This window comes from Rutilus rutilus, assembly GCF_951802725.1.
Source record: "Rutilus rutilus genome assembly, chromosome: 15".
In the NCBI taxonomy this organism is placed as follows: Eukaryota; Metazoa; Chordata; class Actinopteri; order Cypriniformes; family Leuciscidae; genus Rutilus; species Rutilus rutilus.
In genome coordinates, this window is record NC_140220.1 from 487,598 (window position 1) to 510,385 (window position 22,788).

The 22,788-nt window shown below is 45.7% G+C and overlaps 1 protein-coding gene across 1 annotated transcript in view; it reads right to left on the bottom strand.

Annotated features, from left to right (window-relative positions):
• LOC311305582 (mitogen-activated protein kinase-binding protein 1-like) overlaps positions 1 to 21,786 on the bottom strand; it is a gene marked incomplete at its 3' end in the record, with an annotated part of 30,316 nt that extends 8,530 nt beyond the window's left edge. Inside the window, exons 1-21 of the mRNA XM_084433390.1 lie at positions 21,629 to 21,786; positions 20,058 to 20,149; positions 19,008 to 19,070; positions 18,438 to 18,495; positions 16,586 to 16,756; positions 15,358 to 15,495; positions 15,100 to 15,273; positions 14,691 to 14,851; positions 13,278 to 13,467; positions 11,744 to 11,866; positions 11,518 to 11,672; positions 7,587 to 7,678; positions 7,354 to 7,479; positions 7,107 to 7,177; positions 5,039 to 5,160; positions 4,880 to 4,955; positions 4,507 to 4,618; positions 4,372 to 4,435; positions 812 to 919; positions 353 to 525; positions 68 to 105 (exon numbers count right to left, since the gene is read on the bottom strand). Coding sequence (XP_084289516.1) covers positions 68 to 105; positions 353 to 525; positions 812 to 919; positions 4,372 to 4,435; positions 4,507 to 4,618; positions 4,880 to 4,955; positions 5,039 to 5,160; positions 7,107 to 7,177; positions 7,354 to 7,479; positions 7,587 to 7,678; positions 11,518 to 11,672; positions 11,744 to 11,866; positions 13,278 to 13,467; positions 14,691 to 14,851; positions 15,100 to 15,273; positions 15,358 to 15,495; positions 16,586 to 16,756; positions 18,438 to 18,495; positions 19,008 to 19,070; positions 20,058 to 20,149; positions 21,629 to 21,736 — 2,415 coding nt within the window. The 5' untranslated portion in view covers positions 21,737 to 21,786. The remainder of the gene's footprint in view (positions 1 to 67; positions 106 to 352; positions 526 to 811; positions 920 to 4,371; positions 4,436 to 4,506; positions 4,619 to 4,879; positions 4,956 to 5,038; positions 5,161 to 7,106; positions 7,178 to 7,353; positions 7,480 to 7,586; positions 7,679 to 11,517; positions 11,673 to 11,743; positions 11,867 to 13,277; positions 13,468 to 14,690; positions 14,852 to 15,099; positions 15,274 to 15,357; positions 15,496 to 16,585; positions 16,757 to 18,437; positions 18,496 to 19,007; positions 19,071 to 20,057; positions 20,150 to 21,628) is intronic.
• Between the last annotated feature and the right edge of the window lie 1,002 nt (positions 21,787 to 22,788).

Consider the following 22,788-nt stretch of genomic DNA (forward strand, 5'->3'; position numbering starts at 1 on the left):
TCATGAAAACACAGTTCAGACTCTGCAGCTTGAACATCGAGAGTCAGAAGATTGAAAAGATACAGACCTTCAGCGGGTTCCACTCGCGTCCTTCATCAGATGCACCTTCATGAGAGAAAACAGCCTCACATTAATGTCTGTAAGAGTCCGAGTGTGTGAGAGTGTGTGTGTGAGTGGGTGAGAGAGCGTGCGCGTGTGTGTGTTTACTTGAACCATATTATGGGGACCCAATTGTGGTAAAAAATTGGCAATTTATGTCATGTTTACAAATGAGCTCATGCCCAGAAAGAGGTTTTGTCCGTTTTTTTAATTGTAAAAATGTTGAATATAAAACAAGGGAAGTGTTTCTGACCCGTGGTCTCCTCACTGCCCTCACACTGACTGCTGTGCTTCCGTCTCTCTGGTGTCGTCACAGCTTCATCATCATCATCATCATCATCATCATCTTCCTCTCGGTCAGTCTCAGACGAGCAGCTCACGATGGATGGAGATCTGCGCAGTGTGAATCCACTCGCGGAGCACCGTCTGAGAAAACATACATAAATGAAACACTAGAAGAGAACGAACGAAAACACAAACACAAAGTGGCCATCAGACCAATCAGAGCAGAGCAGCTCTTAGAGAGGCGGGGTTTAGAGAGACTGAATCTTCGACTGAAGCGTTTCAGACATGGAGAGAAAAGAGCTGAAGCTGCAGTGCAGAATATGAGAAAATTAAAGTGTTTTTGACCTTGAATGCATGTGAACCTGCTGTAGGAGCCTATAAAAGTGAAATGAAGGACCCGACAGAAGCGAACCACTCAGTCCTGTACCTGAAGGGGTTGTTTCTAGCGCTCGGTCCGCTGTGACGTCTGCACTCGGACAGTCGCTCTCTCATGTTGTCAGTCAGTTCAGGAGCGAGTCGCCACACAAACACACAGCTGAAACACAGCAGACGTCAGTGAGACTAACACACACCAGGATAGGGTTGGGAATCGAAAATCAATTATCAATTCTGGAATCGAATACTTGAGATCAGGAATCGGATACTTGTTAAAAAAATAATAATTTCGTTTGTGAGCATTTCAATATGACTTTAAAACATTCAAGCGCGAGACGACAGTTTTCTGTTCTCATGTGTATCAGTGTATTGGATCCGTGCAGCTCTTAAAGTGACAGCAGCCTAATATTCCTGCTCTAAAATAACACCAATATTTCTGCCTTCTCTATAATAACACTAATATTCCTGTCGTCTCTATAATAACACTAACATTCCCTATAATAGGAGAGATCATCAGTCTGTGAGTGTTTACTTTTCCATGTAGATTTTAGCACGGCTCTTTGTTGCTAGGAAACGGTTTTATTTACTGTGTTTTACTCTGGTAAAAGCGCGCCCGCCTGGCTTTGTTTGTGTGACGTGACTTTTGAGTTTCGCTTGGCTAAGTAGGAGGGCGTGGCCTGCTGTATTCAATAACGAGGTATTAGGCGTGTACTAAATAGGTTAGTGCACCGCGGCAGCCCTCGTGTGAAGCCCTCATCGTGTGAAGACCGAAGAGTGTAAAGACCAACCACTCCACCTGTGCGACTCCACCGAGCAAGGACGCCGACAAGGCACTTGAGTATTAATTTTCTTGTTTTTCCTTTCTCTTCTACACAACTTTTCATCTGATCTGTCTGTTTGTGACCCCTCTTACACTATGTGTTTTCAAATCCCTATTATTACTAACATACATAAATAAAATGTCACACGTCAGAGACAGTCCAATCCTAACAACCTGCGTTCCTTTCCGGTGTCTTCTAGTACTATATTCTCTTTTGATGCAACTCAGTCCCTGACTGAGACCTGGATCAGACCGGAGGACACTGCCACACCGGCTGCCCTCTCCACTAACTTCACTTTCTCACACGCCCCTCGTCTGACTGGTAGGGGTGGAGGTACTGGTCTGCTCATCTCAAACGATTGGAAATTTGATCCTTTACCACCTCTGTTTACTTCATTTGAATCACATTCAATTACCATCACTAGCCCTATTAAAATCCATTTTGTAGTTGTATATCGTCTCCCAGGGCAGCTTGGCAGTTTCTTGGAGGAGCTTGATGTGCTACTCTCATCCTTCCCTGAGGATGGTACTCCTCTCGTAGTTCTTGGAGACTTCAACATCCACCTAGAAAAACCTCAGGCTGCTGATTTCCACACTCTGCTCGCCTCATTCGACCTCATACAAGCATCTACTGCGGCTACTCACAAATCAGGTAATAAATTGGACCTTATTGGACCTACTGCTCCACTGACCATACACTGGTCAGTCCACTGTACACCTCAGATCACTTCCTCCTCACTCTCAACATCAACCTGCCTCAGAACACAACACACACTCCTCCACAGGTCACCTTTCGGCGAAACCTACGCTCACTCTCACCCTCTCGCCTATCCTCTCTGGTCTCATCCACACTTCCTCCACCTGATCAGCTCTCAACACTAGATACTAACAGTGCAACTGATACTCTTTTCTCCACTTTAACATCCTGCTTGGACACCTTCTGCCCCCTCTCCTCCAGGCTATCTGATGTTCTCCGTGAACATCGTTCTAAACGTTCGAAAGATCCTACTGACCTTGATCTTTATCAATCCCTCCTATCTTCCTTCTCTGCTAACATCTCTACTGCTAAAATGACTTACTATCACAACAAAATTAACAATTCTTCAGACTCGCATGCTTTTCAAAACCTTCTCCTCTCTTCTCAACCCTCCTCCTCCTCCTCCTTCATCAACACTAACAGCTGACGATTTTGCTACATTCTTTATAAATAAAACAACCACCATCAGCAGCCAATTTACCAATCCACAAACTGACACACACATTTTACCAGCTAACACACACTTTCTACCTTCCTTCTCTCTACTTTCAGAGGTAGAAGTCTACAAACTCCTCCTTTCCAATCGCCCTACCACCTGTCCGCTTGATCCTATTCCCACTAACCTACTTCAACCCATTTCATCCTCAGTTGTACCCGCACTCACACACATCATAAACACCTCTCTTCACACTGGTACCTTTCCCACAGCATTTAAGAGGCTCGGGTAACCCCACTGCTTAAGAAACCCACTCTACATCCAGCACATCTGGAGAATTACAGACCGGTATCTCTTCTTCCATTCGTTGCGAAAACACTTGAACAAGTTGTTTTCAACCAGATCTCTTCCTTCCTTACACCTGCTGGATCTGTCTGCTGCTTTTGACAGTTAACCACCAGATCCTCCAGTCAATCCTAAAGATGAAGGGCATCTCGGGAACCGCACTCCAATGGTACCTCTCAGGTAGGTCCTTTAGGGTATCGTGGAGGGGTGCGGTGTCTAAGACCCAACATCTAACTACTGGAGTGCCTCAGGGCTCAGTGCTTGGACTGCTTCTCTTCTCTATCTACATGACATCACTAGGATCTGTGATTCAGAAACATGGCTTTTCCTATCACTGCTACGCTTGATGACACACAACTCTACCTCTCATTCCAGCCTGACGATCCGACGGGAGCTGATCGTATCTCAGCCTGCCTGACAGACATTTCTGGCTGGATGAAGGACCATCACCTTCAACTAAACCTTGCGAAGACAGAGCTACTCGTGGTCCCGGCCAACCCAACACTACACCACAACTTCACCATTCAGCTAGACTTGTCATCCATAACTCCATCAAGGTCAACCAGGAACCTTGGTGTGGTAATTGATGATCAATTGAACTTCACAGACCACATTGGTAGAACTGCCCGGTCAAGTAGATTTGCCTTGTACAACATTAGGAGGATCAGGCCCTTCTTATCAGAACATGCTACACAAAGTCTTGTGGTGCCATCTCAAAGAGGCACAAAATCTCTTTCTCGGACCTTCACCATGACTGTTCCCTGCTGGAGGAATGATCTAACTCAACCAGAGCTGCTGAGTCCACAGCCACTTTCAAGAAACGGCTGAAGACGCTTCTTTTTCGACAGCACTTGATCCAGTAATACTAACTTTCTCTTCTATTCTATTCTGTTCTATTTAAAAAATAATAAAAAAATCAATTTTTTTTTTTTTTTTTACATTTACTGCGTTAGATTAAACTGAGAAGGATCATAGTACTTGCATATTGTTGTCCTACTGTTAGTTTAACTGCTTCTATTGTTCTCATTTGTAAGTCGCTTTGGATAAAAGTGTCTGCTAAATGAATAAATGTAAATGTAAACCCTAATATTCCCTATAATAACACTTATCAAACAACAGAAGACAAAGAGAAAATTCACCCGTTCTTCACTGAATAACTTTTGTAACTATATTTGTAATGTATATTTTATTTATAAAGTGCAGTTATTTTACATTTATTTTGACTCACACACACACACACAGAAGAGGACTCGCCTGTCTCCTGAAGCTGACACCAGACGCCTGCCGTCGCTGCTGAAGCTCAGAGCCGTGATGATCTCTGTCAGAGAGAACCGCACATCAGCACCAGAGTTTCCCACAGAAGAGTCACTGAGAGTCTGCGAATCTCACCTGAGTGTCCGAACACGGCGGCCACACACTCTCCGGTCCGGAAGTCCAACAGGCTGATGTTCTTATCGGAGCAGCTGGTGGCCAAATACTGACCCGACGGATCCATCTGAACCTGCAAACACACAAACCATGAGCTGCTTTTGATTTAGAATGTTCTCTGAGGGCCGTTTATTGACAGGCATGCTGCATTTAATTTTATATATATTAATATTCATTCATTTTTGACAGTGAGTGAGTGAGTTTTGACAGGCGTGCTGCATTCAAGACTGCTATGATTGCGTAACAGTTCTGCATTTGCGCCATTACACGTATGGAACTCTTTTTTTTTTACTTTTAACACGTTGAATATGTAGTAAGTATCAGACGGTCTGACCTTCAGCAAACCGCCGTCTTCAGTCTGCGAGCCTTTATAAGATCTCTTCTGTTTACCACTGCTGATGTTGATCACTCTAGAGGACACACACACACACTCTCATGAACACGGGTCTGTGTCTGCACCTCATACTCTTCTCTGATTGGCTCCTCCGCTCACCTGACGCTGCGGTCCTGACAGCCGACGGCTGCGTACTTGCATGTGGGATCGATATCCATGTGAGTGGGAGTCGTTTTCCGAACCACATGATGCGTCCGTTTGAATGCGGTTCCTCTGACGGTCTAAACAAATCAGGGTTATTATAGTCAACTAAAACTAAAACCATAAACAAACATTTCACTACTTGAAATAAATGTTAACTGGAATAAAATATAAAAAACCCTGCGGGCGCGTGTAAACTGGTGTCAAACCAATGCACTCGTTTTCCAGACGAACAGGTCGCAGGAGTTCATTTCATACTCTGTGAACAATGGTTGTTTATTTAATGTATAAATTAAGGTATGTCCAAAAAACTGGTAATATCATACTTTGTAGCATCATGTATTTAGCATAATAATCTCGTTCAACAACGGAGGTAACTTCGAACGCAGTGGAAGTCTCTGAAGGGGAAAAAGAAGGTATCAATGCACTTCAAGCTGGCATTGCTCTACGGAGGGATGCCAGTCTGAGTTTAGAGTACTTGCGGAAACGTAGAAGGAAAAAAGAACAAACCAGAACTCAGTTCTTTAATAATCCCTTCAGATTTCTGACAAGTGGAGCTCTGAAAGTAACAAAGAAAGATCTGTAGGATCAATTAAAGATGATACACTCTGATAGACTGGGGAAACCCAGCATGATGACAAATTTGCGGGAGCCAATCACAAACTGGCTTATCCACCTGGTGCGCTATTGGCGGGTTTAATCCAATCCAATTCCAGAGCCGTTACGGCTCTGTCCAATTCCTTTTAACCTCTCGACGATGCTCAATGGCTTCTTTTTAACAAACAAATCGCTCGAGTGGGTGTAAATACCACTAACTTTCATGTTTTTTTTTTTTTGCGTAACCTGCAAAAACGCTCGATTCCATCGTTACTTCTGCAAATCGCCGATCAACACGTTTGGTTACACATTTCCTGCCTGGAGTTTTCACGTCTCTCTGTAAAGTACTTCACCCGGATCGTTGGTCTGATCGATTGAAGGACTATCCAATTGCGTACAGAGTCATTTGAACTATGCCCGCTGATCACGCCTCTTGTGCAGTAGAAAACACAGAGCAGACTCTCCAGACTAATGTTCAATCTTAAAAGGAAGATGGTGGTAGAGGAAACACGTGGACAGGAGGAAGCAGAAAGGTGGGCCAAGAGAGTCTTCCTTTGGTAATCAGGGACAGTGGACACGGTGGGATAGGGTGGAGAAGAGGAGGATCAGCTGGAAGGACCTGTGGAGCATGGAAGCAAAGCAGCGTAGCTTTATCATCAGAGAAACTTATGACGTCCTTCCAGCACCAGCTAATCTCCATCAGTGGTGTGGTGAAGATCCTGGGTGTGCTTTCTGCTCCAGCCCAGCTTCCCTCAAGCACATACTGACAGGGTGTAAAGTCAGCCTCACCCAGGGTCATTACACATGACGTCAGGCTCTGGATGGAGAGGCAAGACTCTGACTGGGTCCAAAATAGCAAGGGGGGAAACGCCGTGACCCCTGATGACCCCAATACCTTCCCTCCCATATTTGATGACATACTGTCTCACATAATTCCTATTCTGCAACATCAAAGTACCTTCAGATGTCAAGATCGAGGATTTAATTGGTAGGTGCTCGCACATAAAGGATGTTTACAGGTGGGATTAAGCAAACGCTCATTATCATATCTGAATCTCAGCTCTTGATCTCAGTGATACGAACAGTAACGATGGCGTGGGTTTACCGTATCAATCTCAGAAAACAGCGTCTTCTCGACACGAACAACACGAGCCAAACTCTCCCAGTCTCAGATACACTACAGTGTTTGAGGGCGGAGCTAAGAGACGCTGCTCAGCCAATCAAGACCAGAGCCATAACCAGCATTATGCAAATTAGTTACAAACCTACACAGGTTCATCAGGAAGTGAGACTGAATTACTGGTTTCAGTTCAGATTCACTTCTTTCTTTTAGGAGACAAAAACTCTGATCTGTGAAACTTTAGCATTCACAAACAGCTTTATTACACTCTACATGAAAGATAATATCCAGAAAAGCACAATAACTCACCCTGTGTGCGGTTCGGATGTACAGACTCTTATCCGCTCCGCAGCTGATGATCCTCAACTTCCCGTCACTGGCTGCAAACACACACACACACACACACACACACACAGGAAACTCAAAACATTTCATCTTAATTCTAAGTCACTCTGAATTCAGATCATGTTTCACATCGGCTACTAGCGACTCAAAGATGATTGGATGTTTGCTTTGCATATATATTCTGTAATGTGAATAATAACCGGACTCTCACCGGCGAAGCGGACAGACGTGACGGAGGACGAGTGCTCATCTAGAGTCTGAAGCAGCCCGTAGTCTTCCTCAACATCCAGCACGTGGATCAGCCGGTCTCGACTTGCTGTGGCCAGCAGATTCATGCCTGTCCAACACACACACACACACACACACACACACACACACACTCTCAGGTCTGCAGGGGAAACGCTGGGGTCTGGGAACGCTGCTATGGATGGATGGGACACACACCTGTGTGAGGACGGGAGTATTCCAGACTCAAGATCTCGGAGTCATGTGCTTCAGCTTTCAATATCTCCTTCATACATGTCAGGTCATGGATCCTGCAGCAACCACAGCATCAGAATTAATCTTAAATAATTAAATAAGTGATTATTAATTTAATAATTTAAAGAAATGAATGAAATGCTAATTTAATAATCAGTAAACAAAATTAATAATGATTAAATCGATAATTAAATTATAAATACCAATTAAATAAATTCGTAAGTTAGTAAAATAATAAATCAGTAATTAAACAAAATATTAAACAAATGGTTAAACAAACAAATAAATGAATGTATGAACAAATAAATACATAAATTATTAAACAATAGTTGCATTAATAATTTATTATTTAATCAATTAAATAAATATTTGTATTTAATAAATAATTCAATAGTATATTAAAAATAAATGCTTAAATAAACAATAATTAATGCATTATTTACAAAATTATAAAATAATTAAATAAACTATTACATGTATAAATAAATGTTTATATAAATGTTTATATATATATATATATTCAGTAATGTCACTTAAATGACAATTAATAGGTCATTTTCATTGCCATTTAAATAAAATTACTGAACTTAAATATACGAGCTTGATAAAAATTATCATTCTAGAATAAAACTACAGATGGCACTAAAGAGGCTTTTGCATCTGAACTCTTCATACATACACATATATACACACATACACACACTAGAGGTCTGCACACAAAGGTCATTGCGGGAGCGGGCGGGATGATGGAGGTGCACTTGCGGGAGCGGGCGGGATGATGGAGGTGCACTTGCGGGAGCGGGCGGGATGATGGAGGTGCACTTGCGGGAGCGGGCGGGATGATGGAGGTGCACTTGCGGGAGCGGGCGGGATGATGGAGGTGCACTTGCGGGAGCGGGCGGGATGATGGAGGTGCACTTGCGGGTGCGGGCGGGATGATGGAGGTGCACTTGCGGGAGCGGGCGGGATGATGGAGGTGCACTTGCGGGAGCGGGCGGGATGATGGAGGTGCACTTGCGGGAGCGGGCGGGATGATGGAGGTGCACTTGCGGGTGCGGGCGGGATGATGGAGGTGCACTTGCGGGAGCGGGCGGGATGATGGAGGTGCACTTGCGGGAGCGGGCAGGATGATGGAGGTGCACTTGCGGGAGCGGGCGGGATGATGGAGGTGCACTTGCGGGTGCGGGCGGGATGATGGAGGTGCACTTGCGGGAGCGGGCAGGATGATGGAGGTGCACTTGCGGGTGCGGGCGGGATGATGGAGGTGCACTTGCGGGTGCGGGTGGGATGATGGAGGTGCACTTGCGGGAGCGGGTGGGAGGGATGATACGCTGCACTCCCGCAAATTAAATATGAGTGTAAAGTAAAATATATAAATGATTAAAGTAGCGTACATAATTTGTAGTTGTGAGGGAGATTGTGTTTGGCAACAATAAAAACGTTTTAAGCAGCCTAAACTTGTGGATGTTGTCGTTTGGGGTAGGGCGGGGCCTAATCTCACACACACTTGTTTAGAGACAATTCCTTCCCGCTGCTCCGTGTTCGAATATTATGCTGTTCGTAATATGGGACCGTTTCGTGTTTTGTGATCACATTTTAAATGTTTAAATGGCCTGTGATATAGTCTATAGTCTAGGCTAGATAAGAATGATCCGTTTTACAAATGTTCCTATGTGTAGGCCATGCCTAAGGCTGTTTTATGTTACACGATAATTAAGCCTATTGGAATTTGGGCCGATTAATGTTTATTTTTGTTGGCGTTAGTTACTGAGGCCTATTTAATGTTTTGTATGGTTGAACATATGCAGGCTTACCAATAAATATGTTACCAAGTATGGGTAAGGAATTATGTGCGCACGCATTTTTTTTCCAAGACCTTTCGTGAGAAAGAAAGTGAACATCCATCCTGCCTGCCGTCTTGCAGGCGGGAGCGGAACATAACATCACAGCAACATCACAAATGCGGGCGGGAGCGGGACATAACATCACAGATGCGGGCGGGAGCGGGACGTAACATCACAGATGCGGGCGGGAGCGGGACATAACATCACAGATGCGGGCGGGAGCGGGACATAACATCACAGATGCGGGCGGGAGCGGGACGTAACATCACAGATGCGGGCGGGAGCGGGACATAACATCACAGATGCGGGCGGGAGCGGGACATAACATCACAGATGCGGGCGGGAGCGGGACATAACATCACAGATGCGGGCGGGAGCGGGACATAACATCACAGATGCGGGCGGGAGCGGGACGTAACATCACAGATGCGGGCGGGAGCGGGACGTAACATCACAGATGCGGGCGGGAGCGGGACGTAACATCACAGATGCGGGCGGGAGCGGGACGTAACATCACAGATGCGGGCGGGAGCGGGACATAACATCACAGATGCGGGCGGGAGCGGGACATAACATCACAGATGCGGGCGGGAGCGGGACGTAACATCACAGATGCGGGCGGGAGCGGGACGTAACATCACAGATGCGGGCGGGAGCGGGACATAACATCACAGATGCGGGCGGGAGCGGGACGTAACATCACAGATGCGGGCGGGAGCGGGACATAACATCACAGATGCGGGCGGGAGCGGGACATAACATCACAGATGCGGGCGGGAGCGGGACGTAACATCACAGATGCGGGCGGGAGCGGGACGTAACATCACAGATGCGGGCGGGAGCGGGACGTAACATCACAGATGCGGGCGGGAGCGGGACATAACATCACAGATGCGGGCGGGAGCGGGACATAACATCACAGATGCGGGCGGGAGCGGGACATAACATCACAGATGCGGGCGGGAGCGGGACGTAACATCACAGATGCGGGCGGGAGCGGGACGTAACATCACAGATGCGGGCGGGAGCGGGACATAACATCACAGATGCGGGCGGGAGCGGGACATAACATCACAGATGCGGGCGGGAGCGGGACGTAACATCACAGATGCGGGCGGGAGCGGGACATAACATCACAGATGCGGGCGGGAGCGGGACGTAACATCACAGATGCGGGCGGGAGCGGGACGTAACATCACAGATGCGGGCGGGAGCGGGACGTAACATCACAGATGCGGGCGGGAGCGGGACGTAACATCACAGATGCGGGCGGGAGCGGGACATAACATCACAGATGCGGGCGGGAGCGGGACGTAACATCACAGATGCGGGCGGGAGCGGGACGTAACATCACAGATGCGGGCGGGAGCGGGACGTAACGGCGGGAGCGGGACGTAACATCACAGATGCGGGCGGGAGCGGGACGTAACATCACAGATGCGGGCGGGAGCGGGACATAACATCACAGATGCGGGCGGGAGCGGGACGTAACGGCGGGAGCGGGACATAACATCACAGATGCGGGCGGGAGCGGGACGTAACATCACAGATGCGGGCGGGAGCGGGACATAACATCACAGATGCGGGCGGGAGCGGGACGTAACATCACAGATGCGGGCGGGAGCGGGACGTAACATCACAGATGCGGGCGGGAGCGGGACATAACATCACAGATGCGGGCGGGAGCGGGACATAACATCACAGATGCGGGCGGGAGCGGGACATAACATCACAGATGCGGGCGGGAGCGGGACATAACATCACAGATGCGGGCGGGAGCGGGACATAACATCACAGATGCGGGCGGGAGCGGGACGTAACATCACAGATGCGGGCGGGAGCGGGACTAAAAATGACAAATCTTTGCGGGAGCGGGACTGAACACTGCGGGAGCGGGCGGGAGAGGGACTGAACATTGTGTCCCGCGCAGGTCTCTAATACACACACACACACACATACCGTATATATACACATATATACTATATATAAATCAAGTTTTTTGCACACTGACATATTTTGCGTCATAATAACAGTCACATGACCACCCGTACCTCAGTGTGCCGTTTCTGTCTCCGGACGCCAGGTGTCTCCCGTCAGGACTGACGCAGATGCTTCTGATGCCGCGCGAGCCCTCAGTGATCGCAGTTCCCTCCGCGTCCAGCAGGGCGGCGGTGTCGTCGTTCATGTAGAGGACGTGAAGAAGATCCTGAGAGAGTTCGAGTCAGTTCATCACTCGTAGTCAAACCTACATCACGACACTCGTGTTTAGAGACTCACATTGCTCAGCAGGTTAGCGCTGTGGACGCCGTCTGAGCTCCAGATACGGACAGTGTTGTCAGAGGAACAGGTGAGGAACGGCTCAGAGGAACCGAACATCTGTGAGCCGTCTGTGGGGAACATCTGGAACACAGTTCAGTTCGGACAGCAGATGACCGGTACAGAAACAAACATTATACTCAGTCTCTTCTGCTCAACAAAAGTACAGTAAAAAGAGTGAAATATTATTATAATGTAAATCAGCTGTTGTCTATGTGAATATATAGTAAAGTGTAATTTATTCCTGTGATCAAAGCTGCTTTTCAGCATCATTACTCCAGTCATCAATCACATTTACAATACATTCACATCCCATTCTGCCCTGATGGAGTTTTGGTTCTTTCACTGTCGCCTTTTTCACCTTTGTTGCCATTGGCTTTTGTCTTGCTCAGTCGTGGACATTTAATATTCAACAGTATTATTGATCTCCTGCATTGACACCATTATATGAGAACTGAGCTGAGCTGGACGATGACATCACTGTTTACTCCAGAGTGGATCTATATATATAAAAACTAAATTAATAACTTTTTTACAGCAGAAATGAAGCATCACTGAACTGACTTGAGCTGGACTGTGACGATATTTTCTTCTAGAAACAAACTCTGTTGCATTATTCTCCTGTTCTCTCTGTAAAGCTGCTTTGAAACACTCTGTGTTGTAAAAAGCACTTTATAAATAAATGTGACTTGACTTGATATAGAAAACACTTATTTTAATTTGTAATAATATTTCACTGTTTTACAGTATTTTTGATTAAATAAATGCAGCTTTGGTGAGCAGAAGAGACTCTTTCACAAACATTACAAAGTCTTCATTATCCCAAGCTTTGAGCACCAGTGTAGCAGTGCAATAACAGCTGTTGACAAGGTTGATGGTCACGGTTGTGCTTCATCTAAAAAGCACCACTACTACCACTACTACTACTGCTGCTACCGCTGCTACTGCTACCGCTACTGCTACTGCTACTGCTACTGCTACTGCTGCTACTGCTGCTACCGCTACTGCTACTGCTACCATAGACATCATATATAGCTAGACGCCCTATTGGCCGCTGGGCGCAAGAAATGCGGCCGCCATCTTAAACCGATCATACTCCTATTTGCGTTGCATAGCAGCAGTAGACGCCAGAGCACTGTGCAGCATATTCCTGCTCAAATCGGCGGACCATCACTCGGGGATTACTTTTCACAAGTTAGATTTAACATTTAACATTACCGTACTATTGGTTGTATTTTGTGAATAAAATATGCAATGTGTCCTGTATCATAGCTACATGTATGACCTTTGCAGCAAAAAAACCCGCGTGAAAATCGGTTCGGTATTCAGTGAGATATGATTAATTAAATGTGCTGACACCTGCCAAACAGATTACACTGAGCGGAGCGGTTGACCGGTTTAAGATGGCGGCCCCACGGCTCGTCCGTGCCAATAGGCAGTAGCGGTCGATAGGGCGTCTACCTATATGATGTCTATGACTGCTACTATTACTCACCTGCAGATCCCAAACACAGGCTGAGTGATACAGCGCCGAGTGAACTTTGCGCACCTTCTGCAGATCTCGCGTGTCCCACACGTATAAACTGTGATCATTATACACACAGGACAGCCAGCGGTTCACAGGGTCAAAGGTCACCGCCACCAAGTCTGGGTAACGGGCATCAGGCTTTCTGCTGAACAGGTGACTAAAGAACAGAGGAGATCAGATCAGATATGTCTCGGGTTCGGATGGATTGATGGGTGGATTGGTTGATGGGTGGGTTGATGGGTGGGTTGATGGGTTGATTGGTTGATGGATGGATGGATGGGTGGGTTGATTGATGGGTTGAGGGTGGGTCGAGGGTGGGTGGGTTGATGGAAGAGTGGGAGGGTGGGTGGGTGGGTTGATGGATGAGTGGGTGGATGAGTGGGTGGGTTGAGGGTGGGAGGGTGAGTGGGTGGGTTGAGGGTGGGTTGATGGAAGAGTGGGAGGGTGGGTGGGTTGATGGAAGAGTGGGAGGGTGGGTGGGTTGATGGAAGAGTGGGTGGATGAGTGGGTGGGAGGGTGAGTGGGTGGGTTGAGGGTGAGTGGGTGGGTTGAGGGTGAGTGGGTGGGTTGAGGGTGAGTGGGTGGGTTGAGGGTGGGAGGGTGGGTTGAGGGTCTGAGGGTGGGTGGGTGGGTTGATGGAAGAGTGGGAGGGTGGGTGGGTGGGTTGATGGAAGAGTGGGAGGGTGGGTGGGTGGGTTGATGGAAGAGTGGGAGGGTGGGTGGGTGGGTTGATGGAAGAGTGGGAGGGTGGGTGGGTGGGTTGAGGGTGGGTGGGTGGGTTGATGGAAGAGTGGGAGGGTGGGTGGGTGGGTTGATGGAAGAGTGGGAGGGTGGGTGGGTGGGTTGATGGAAGAGTGGGAGGGTGGGTGGGTGGGTTGATGGAAGAGTGGGAGGGTGGGTGGGTGGGTTGATGGAAGAGTGGGTGGGTGGGTGGGTGGGTTGATGGAAGAGTGGGAGGGTGGGTGGGTGGGTTGATGGAAGAGTGGGAGGGTGGGTGGGTGGGTTGATGGATGAGTGGGTGGGTGGGTTGATGGATGAGTGGGTGGATGAGTGGGTGGGTGGGTGAGTGGGTGGGTCGATGGATGAGTGGGTGGGTGGGTCGATGGATGAGTGGGTGGATGAGTGGGTGGGTGGGTGAGTGGGTGGGTCGATGGATGAGTGGGTGGGTGGGTCGATGGATGAGTGGGTGGGTGGGTTGATGGATGAGTGGGTGGATGAGTGGGTGGGTGGGTGAGTGGGTGGGTCGATGGATGAGTGGGTGGGTGGGTCGATGGATGGGTGGGTGGGTGGGTTTGGGTTGATGGGTGGGTTGGTAAGTTGATGGATGGGTGGGTTGGTTGGTTGATGGGTGGGTTGATGAATGGGTGGGTAATGAATCACCTGGCCTGTGTGACGCTGGACACCTCGATGCCCAGGTGATGTGGGCGGGGCAGAGAGCAGATGAAGCGCAGGTCCGACGGGCTGAAGACGCATACGGTTCCGTTGGCACACGCACAGAAGATCAGATCCTCCGTCACCGTCAGAGCATGAGCTGAACTCGTCTGCACACACAATCATGTTCCTCTCTGAACTCGTCTAAACACACAATCATGATCTTCTCTGAACTTGTCAGTAGCTCTGAGACACGAGGATCTTCATCTCACAGGACAAACAACTAGAATAATCAACATCCCTTTAATAACTTCAACATTCAATTCAACATTTTCCAGAAATCTCCAGCCACTGAACTCACACAGCAGCCCTGATGAGGTGTGTGTGTGTGTGTGTGTGTGTGTGTGTGTGTTCTGACCTGCAGACGGACCCATCGCTCCAGAACTCTCCGGCCGCTGAACTCACACAGCAGCCCTGATGAGGTGATGCAGAAGGTGCTGTTGGACTTTGGCCCGCGCCCACACGCCACACCACAGAAGAAGTTGTTCTGCATCTCCCCGAGGAGCGCAGAGCGACCCATCAGCGGCATCGGCTGCAGAGCATCATGGGACGGTTCATCAATGTTGTCGTTTTGCTGTGACCTCTCAATAAGGGGAGTCAAAGTTCATAGACGTACCTTATGAGAGTGTGAGGGTTCCAGATACCAGAAGCGGACGTGTCTGTTCCCCGCGGTGACGAAGTGAGAGCTGTCCTCTGAGAACGACACCGAAGTCACCTTACTGGACACCTTATTAGCAGCTAGCAGAGTGTGCTTCTGCAGGACCAGAGTAAACCACATATAATTGAGTTCAGGGACGGGTGGATGGGTCAGTGGATGGGTCAGTGGATGGGTCAGTGGATGGGTCAGTGGATGGATCAGTGGATGGATCAGTGGATGGATGGGAGGATGGACGGGTCCGTGGATGGGTGGGGGGATGGATGGGTGGGGGGATGGATGGATGGACGGATGGGTGGATGGACGGATGGATGGGTGGGTGGATGGATGGGTCAGTGGATGGCTGGATGGGTCAGTGGATGGGTGGGGGGGATGGACGGATGGGTGGATGGACGGATGGGTGGATGGACGGATGGGTGGATGGATGGGCGGGTGGATGGATGGGCGGGTGGATGGATGGATGGGTCCGTGGATGGGTGGGGGGATGGATGGATGGATGGGTCGGTGGATGGATGGATGGGTGGGTGGATGGATGGATGGGTGGGTGGATGGATGGATGGATGGGCGGGTGGATGGATGGATGGGTCCGTGGATGGGTGGGGGGATGGATGGATGGATGGGTCGGTGGATGGATGGATGGGTGGGTGGATGGATGGATGGGTGGGTGGATGGATGGATGGGTGGGTGGATGGATGGGTGGGTGGGGGGGATGGACGGATGGATGGGTGGGTGGATGGATGGATGGATGGGTGGGTGGATGGATGGATGGATGGGTGGGGGGGATGGACGGATGGGTGGATGGATGGACGGATGGATGGGTGGGTGGGGGGGATGGACGGATGGATGGGTGGGTGGATGGATGGATGGATGGGTGGGGGGGATGGACGGATGGATGGGTGGGTGGATGGATGGATGGGTGGGTGGATGGATGGATGGGTGGGTGGATGGATGGGTGGGGGGGATGGACGGATGGATGGGTGGGTGGGGGGGATGGACGGATGGATGGGTGGGTGGATGGATGGATGGATGGGTGGGTGGATGGATGGATGGGTGGGGGGGGGTGGACGGATGGATGGGTGGGCGGGGGGGATGGACGGATGGATGGGTGGGTGGATGGATGGATGGATGGGTGGGTGGATGGGTGGATGGATGGATGGATGGGTAACAGGGCATAATGGGTAATCAGTACCTTCCAGTCCCACAGGTTCAAGCTCATGTCGTGCTGTGATCCAACGCTCACAATGTATTTGCCGTTTGGTGAAAACGCCACACAGGAGACGCTGTATTTGTGCTCCAGCATCTCCGACACCCGCGTCCCCTCGGACACGTCCCACACGCTCACAGCGGGAAGATGACCACTCTGAGGACACAGAAATAGCGTAATGACGCTGAAATAGCGTAATGACGTAGGAATAGTGTAATGACGTAAAAATACCGTAATGACGTTGAAATAGCGTAATGACGTAGAAATAGCGTAATGACGTTGAAATAGCATAATGACGTAGGAATAGCGTAATGACGTTGGAATAGCGTAATGACGTTGAAATAGCGTAATGACGTAGGAATAGCGTAATGACGTAGGAATAGCGTAATGACGTTGAAATAGCGTAATGACGTAGGAATAGCGTAATGACGTTGAAATAGCGTAATGACGTTGAAATAGCGTAATGACGTAGGAATAGCGTAATGACGTAGGAATAGCGTAATGACGTAGGAATAGCGTAATGACGTAGAAATAGCGTAATGACGTTGAAATAGCGTAATGACGTTGAAATAGCGTAATGACGTAGAAATAGCGTAATGACGCTGAAATAGCGTAATGACGTAGAAATAGCGTAATGACGTAGAAATAGCGTAATGACGTAGAAATAGCGTAATGACGCTGAAATAGCGTAATGACGTAGAAATAGCGTAATGACGTAGAAATAGCGTAATGACGTAGAAATAGCGTAATGACGTTGAAATAGCGTAATGACGTTGAAATAGCGTAATGACGTTGAAATAGCGTAATGACGTTGAAATAGCGTAATGACGTTGAAATAGCGTAATGATGTAGGAATAGCGTAATGACGTAGGAATAGCGTAATGACGTAGGAATAGCGTAATGACGTTGAAATAGCGTAATGACGTTGAAATAGCGTAATGACGTTGAAATAGCGTAATGACGTAGGAATAGCGTAATGACGTAGGAATAGCGTAATGACGTAGAAATAGCGTAATGACGTTGAAATAGCGTAATGACGTTGAAATAGCGTAATGACGTTGAAATAGCGTAATGACGTAGGAATAGCGTAATGACGTAGGAATAGCGTAATGACGTAGGAATAGCGTAATGACGCTGAAATAGCGTAATGACGCAGAAATAGCGTAGTGACGTAGAAATCGCGTAATGAAGTTGAAATAGCGTAATGACGTTGAAATAGCGTAATGACGTAGGAATAGCGTAATGACGTAGGAATAGCGTAATGACGTAGGAATAGCGTAATGACGTAGGAATAGCGTAATGACGCAGAAATAGCGTAATGACGTTGAAATAGCGTAACGACGTGTGACGCGCTGAACGAGCTGTTCTCCTGATGAATAAAGTGTGGTATAAACGAGTGTCTTGTCCTCCTATAATCCTCCTCTTCTGCGTGTGTGAAGTGGAGCAGGACGACGGCCCTCCAGTGCTGCTTCAGACTCTCATCCACACACCACTGGCTTTGGCCATTTTTACTGTGTGATCAATATAAGCAGCGGCACAACGGCTCATATGATCATTATCTCCAAATTATGACCAGAAATGGATCAATATTAAGTCTGCAGTTTAAAACAAATAAAGAACTGTAGGAGAATAGTTATAATGCGCAAACATCATGAAACCCTGTATAATTTGTGTGCGCATGTCAAAAAATATATTCCGATTTGAAACTTGTGACATATAAACACACATCAGCCCGATCACATGTTTAGCATTCATGTAAAACTACATTCAAAAACAAGAGTTGTGCATGTAGACGATGCCACTGAGAACTAAACGTGTGATTGATTGAGTCTCTCACCTCTCCAGTGACGAGAAACCTGCCATCCGACGAGAAGGACAATGTGCTGATGGCTTTCCTGAATAAGGACAATATTCACAACATGCATATTAATGTAGACATGTTCAGTGTTCCTGAACTCCTGAAACGCCTTCATTAGTCTTGAGTTTCTGCCGGGAACGAACACGTCACAATATACGATATATCATCACAATATTCCTCATTATAATAATTAATGCACAGAATAAAGGGGCGGGGCCTGGATGAGTTAGTTAGTGTGTTAAACTGGCGGTTATGGTAAGGGGCGGGACATTTCACAAACACACTTGAAGCTCTCTACCAATCACAACACACTGCTCCAGCCGACCAATCAGAGCAGAGTGTGCCTTTCAGAAGGAGGGGCTTCATAGAGACAGGAAGTAAACAGAGCGTTACTGACAGACTGGGAAGAGAGGAGCCGCAACAATGGAGAATATGAGGAGAATAATCAACATTCAAGCAGGAAAACCTGTTCTAGTAGAGCCTGAGACATCAGAGGCATTAAAGGGGTAAATGTGTTTGTGAATGGCTTGTGATGTCATGTCTGTTCACCTGGATGAGCTGATGAGATGCTGTTGTGTGTTCTTGGCCGGGTTCAGTAACACAACGACGCACCTGAATGAAACACACAGAAACAACACTGCGTTCAATCTAAGTTTGTTTACACGCCTTTTCAAAAGAGCCTGGAGATCTGCTTTCCTTAAACTTATCAACAAACCAATAAAACACTAGAAGAGGCTCACGCAAGATTGAAAGATATTAACTCTAATATTAAGTTTGAGCTTAAAACAAGAACAAATATCTGCCATTGGGGTCAGAAAAATAAACTTAAAGTCCCTGTGGTGTAAATCCAGCTTTTAATGTAGTTTATGTGTCTATGTGGTGTTTTTAATCTGCTTTAAGACAAAGCATGTGTAAATTCATAAGTCGACACCATTGCTGAGTATTTCCTCCTTAAAACTGCAGTGAACCAAAGACAGTCTCAAACACACGCTTTGAAATCGCTGGTGTTTCTGACGTCACAAACTACCTTGTAACCAATCAGATCAACGTGTGATCGTCAACCAGTGGATCTCTGAGCTGAGTGAGTGAGTGGAGGCGGGGTGAATTTGCATATTCATAGAACCGTGCATACTAAATGAGGCAAGGGTGTCGAGTTACATTCAAGCTATTTTAAGGCATGAAGACATTATTTTCAAAGAAAAAACTTTTAAATATGTAATTTTGGTGATCAAAGATGAGTTTTAAGGGATAAAATTATTGACTACAGGGGGACTTTAAACCAAAGGCAAAAAATCCAACGTTTTTCTTTTTTTTTGACCTCATTGGCAGATATTTGTTATTGTTTTAAGCACAAACTCACTTTATTTTGATGATTTTTTCAGAAAGCAACACTTAATATGTTGCTTCTCCAGTAAATGTATCTTGTTTTAAGAATGTTTATATATTTATGCTGGAAAACAAGACAGAAACTCTGAGGAACATGTTTAGCAGTTTAGCAGTGACGAACAGACTGTGTATTCACTCCCGTCACAGTAAACAGGCCGTTCCCCCTGATGAAGGGGTGTGTGTGTGTGTGTGTGTGTGTGTCCAGTATCTCACCCAGCTGGATAAGCTACGGTTCCTGAAGACGGATCGCATGTTAAGCCGCTGTTCCCTGCAGTCGTGATGCCCAGAACCTTCTCTAACGTCACCTGATAAACACACGTTCCCACATCAACTACTACACAATCAACACACACAGGGATGAAAGTGAAGATCACTGTATTACACACACAACAAAACATTTATCAACCCTCATCCTTCCCTCGGGTCATTTAAAGTGTGTTCATCAGAGGGGTCGAGACCCCAGGACCTTTGTCACACTTGAACCACGAATACACACATTTGTTTTAAATTCGGATTCGAGGAGTTTTGTGGTTGAAATTTAAAATAAAGTAACAAATCTTTCCCTCACAGGGTTAGTTTGACGCCCTTAGGAATGAATGGAGTGCGAGGAATGCTTCAGTTCACATAGAAAAACCTAAAAATGATCAAAATTCAAACTAAAAATGCTAAAACTTTACCAAAAAATGATTTAATAATGTCTACATGTGTATCTGAATGCACACTGAAGAGAACTGGCTTTAGGACCCAGAGGAACATTCGCTCATATAGAGCTATAAGGACATCTAGAGTCATGAAATATCATCTTATATTATTATTATTCTCCCACAAGACGTCAAAGACACCCGATGTAAGATATTTAGAGCTGAAATAAAAGAGTTATGCATGAAATTGTGAGTTTTTGAAGAAGTTGAAATGTGAGGAATGTGCTTAAATTACTATTTAATTATTATTTATTGATCAAATCTAGTCATTTAAAAGGTAAATAAATAAAAAATCTCCAAAACAAAATGTATTAAAAAATTTGAAAAAATATTATCAAAATGACATAAAATAAGCTTTCTGAAAAATGAAAAAAATTAAGTATCATTTTAGGGCTTCGGGCTCTTTGACCCGCGAGGGAAGGATGAGAGTTAAACACACACACACACACACACACACACACACACACACACACACACATATATACATTAAACAAGATGATGAATATTTCCATGCATTTCAATGTACTGTGGGAAATATTGGCAGCTAGATAACTCTCTCTCTCCACAGATTCATGAGCTCAGAGTGAACAGGAGCATCATGGGAATGTGCTGATGATGAGTTTAGGGTTTGTCAATATCATTGACTCTTCACTCTCAGAAACTCAATCATTTGCCCTTTTGCTCCTGTTCTTACCACAGAAAACATCATCATCATCATCATCATCATCATCATCAGTGATGAATGAAACAACAGATGAAAAGACAAACTAATCAGCAATTAAACGAATCAGACAAAGACAATCAACATATATCGATCAAATGATACAAAATCATCATTCGCGGCTTATTTAATGTTTCCTTTGATGTTTGTTGCAGTGATGAAACTTTTAAAATTGTAACAAATGATTGTAACAATCCTCAAACTCATCAAAACAACAAGCTGCAGTTTGTTAAATGTATCATTTAATGTTTGTTACAGTGATGAAAGATTCACTCTTCTGCAGCGTTCAGCACTGAGACTGATAGACTGATGATGATAGACTGATAGACAGTTCTCTAAACGAGTTCTCTGAGTATCTTTACCTGTCTTCTTCTGCTCAGACTGTCTGTGGAGCTTCTCCTCTTCCTCAGTCTGATGGACGGAGAGCGAAGGAGACTTTTAATGCGACTCTTGATGGTAAAAGCCTCCATATCCTTCAGCTTCACAGCATTCGTGTCAAACTCCAGTAATACTACAGTAAAGTCAAAGTCAAGCGAGTTCTGAGACTGAATCACTACTCATCCACTCATCACGAGCACGAGCCTGCGCGCCTCCGCTAATCAGCGAGTCCTGCGATCTGATTGGCCTTCGAGACGCATGCCGTTTCGCTGTGTTTACATATTCATGAGCACCTAACAGAGCTAATACCTCAATTTGAAATGTTCAAACATTTATGACTTTCATATTTAAATGACTTAAAACATTTAAGAGTTTTATATTTAATATTTGTACATACATAAACATTTATAGAAACAATACAAATAAGCACTAGTGTGGCATAACTGTAAATTTGAGGACACTATTTAAAAATGCGTATGCAAGTAAATCTTTTTGTGTGTGTGTGTGAAATATTAGTCCTTTTGTGTACATGCCTGATTTCGAAAGATTTCATGCTTTTTTTGTGTGAATACTTATATAATTTTTTAAAATAAAATATTTAATGAATAATGGATGAATGGATTTGATGATTTAAAATGATTATGCATGTAAATCATAAATACTCATGTCTTTCTAAGGATTTCATGCATATTTAATATTTTTTGAATATATATATATATATATAAAAATATATATACAACGAATTTATATTCTTTTATATTTATATAATGCATTACATGCATAAACATTTGTAGAAAAAATACTGATATGCACTAATGTGCCATAACTGTAAATATGAAATAATTTACAAATGCTTATTCAAGTAAATCATATTTTTTGTTGTGAAAAATTAGGCCTTTTGTGAACACGTCTGGTTTCTAAGGATTTCAAGCATATTTAATATATTTTGAATATTTATGTAATTTATAAATATATAATGAATTTATACATTTTTAATATTTATATAATGCATTATAAACATTTGTAGAAACAATATGAATAAGACCTAATGTGCCAAAGATGTAAATTATTGAGAACACTATTTTAAAATGCTTATGCATGTAAATCATAACTGCTCATATTTTGTTACAAATTAGGCCTCTTG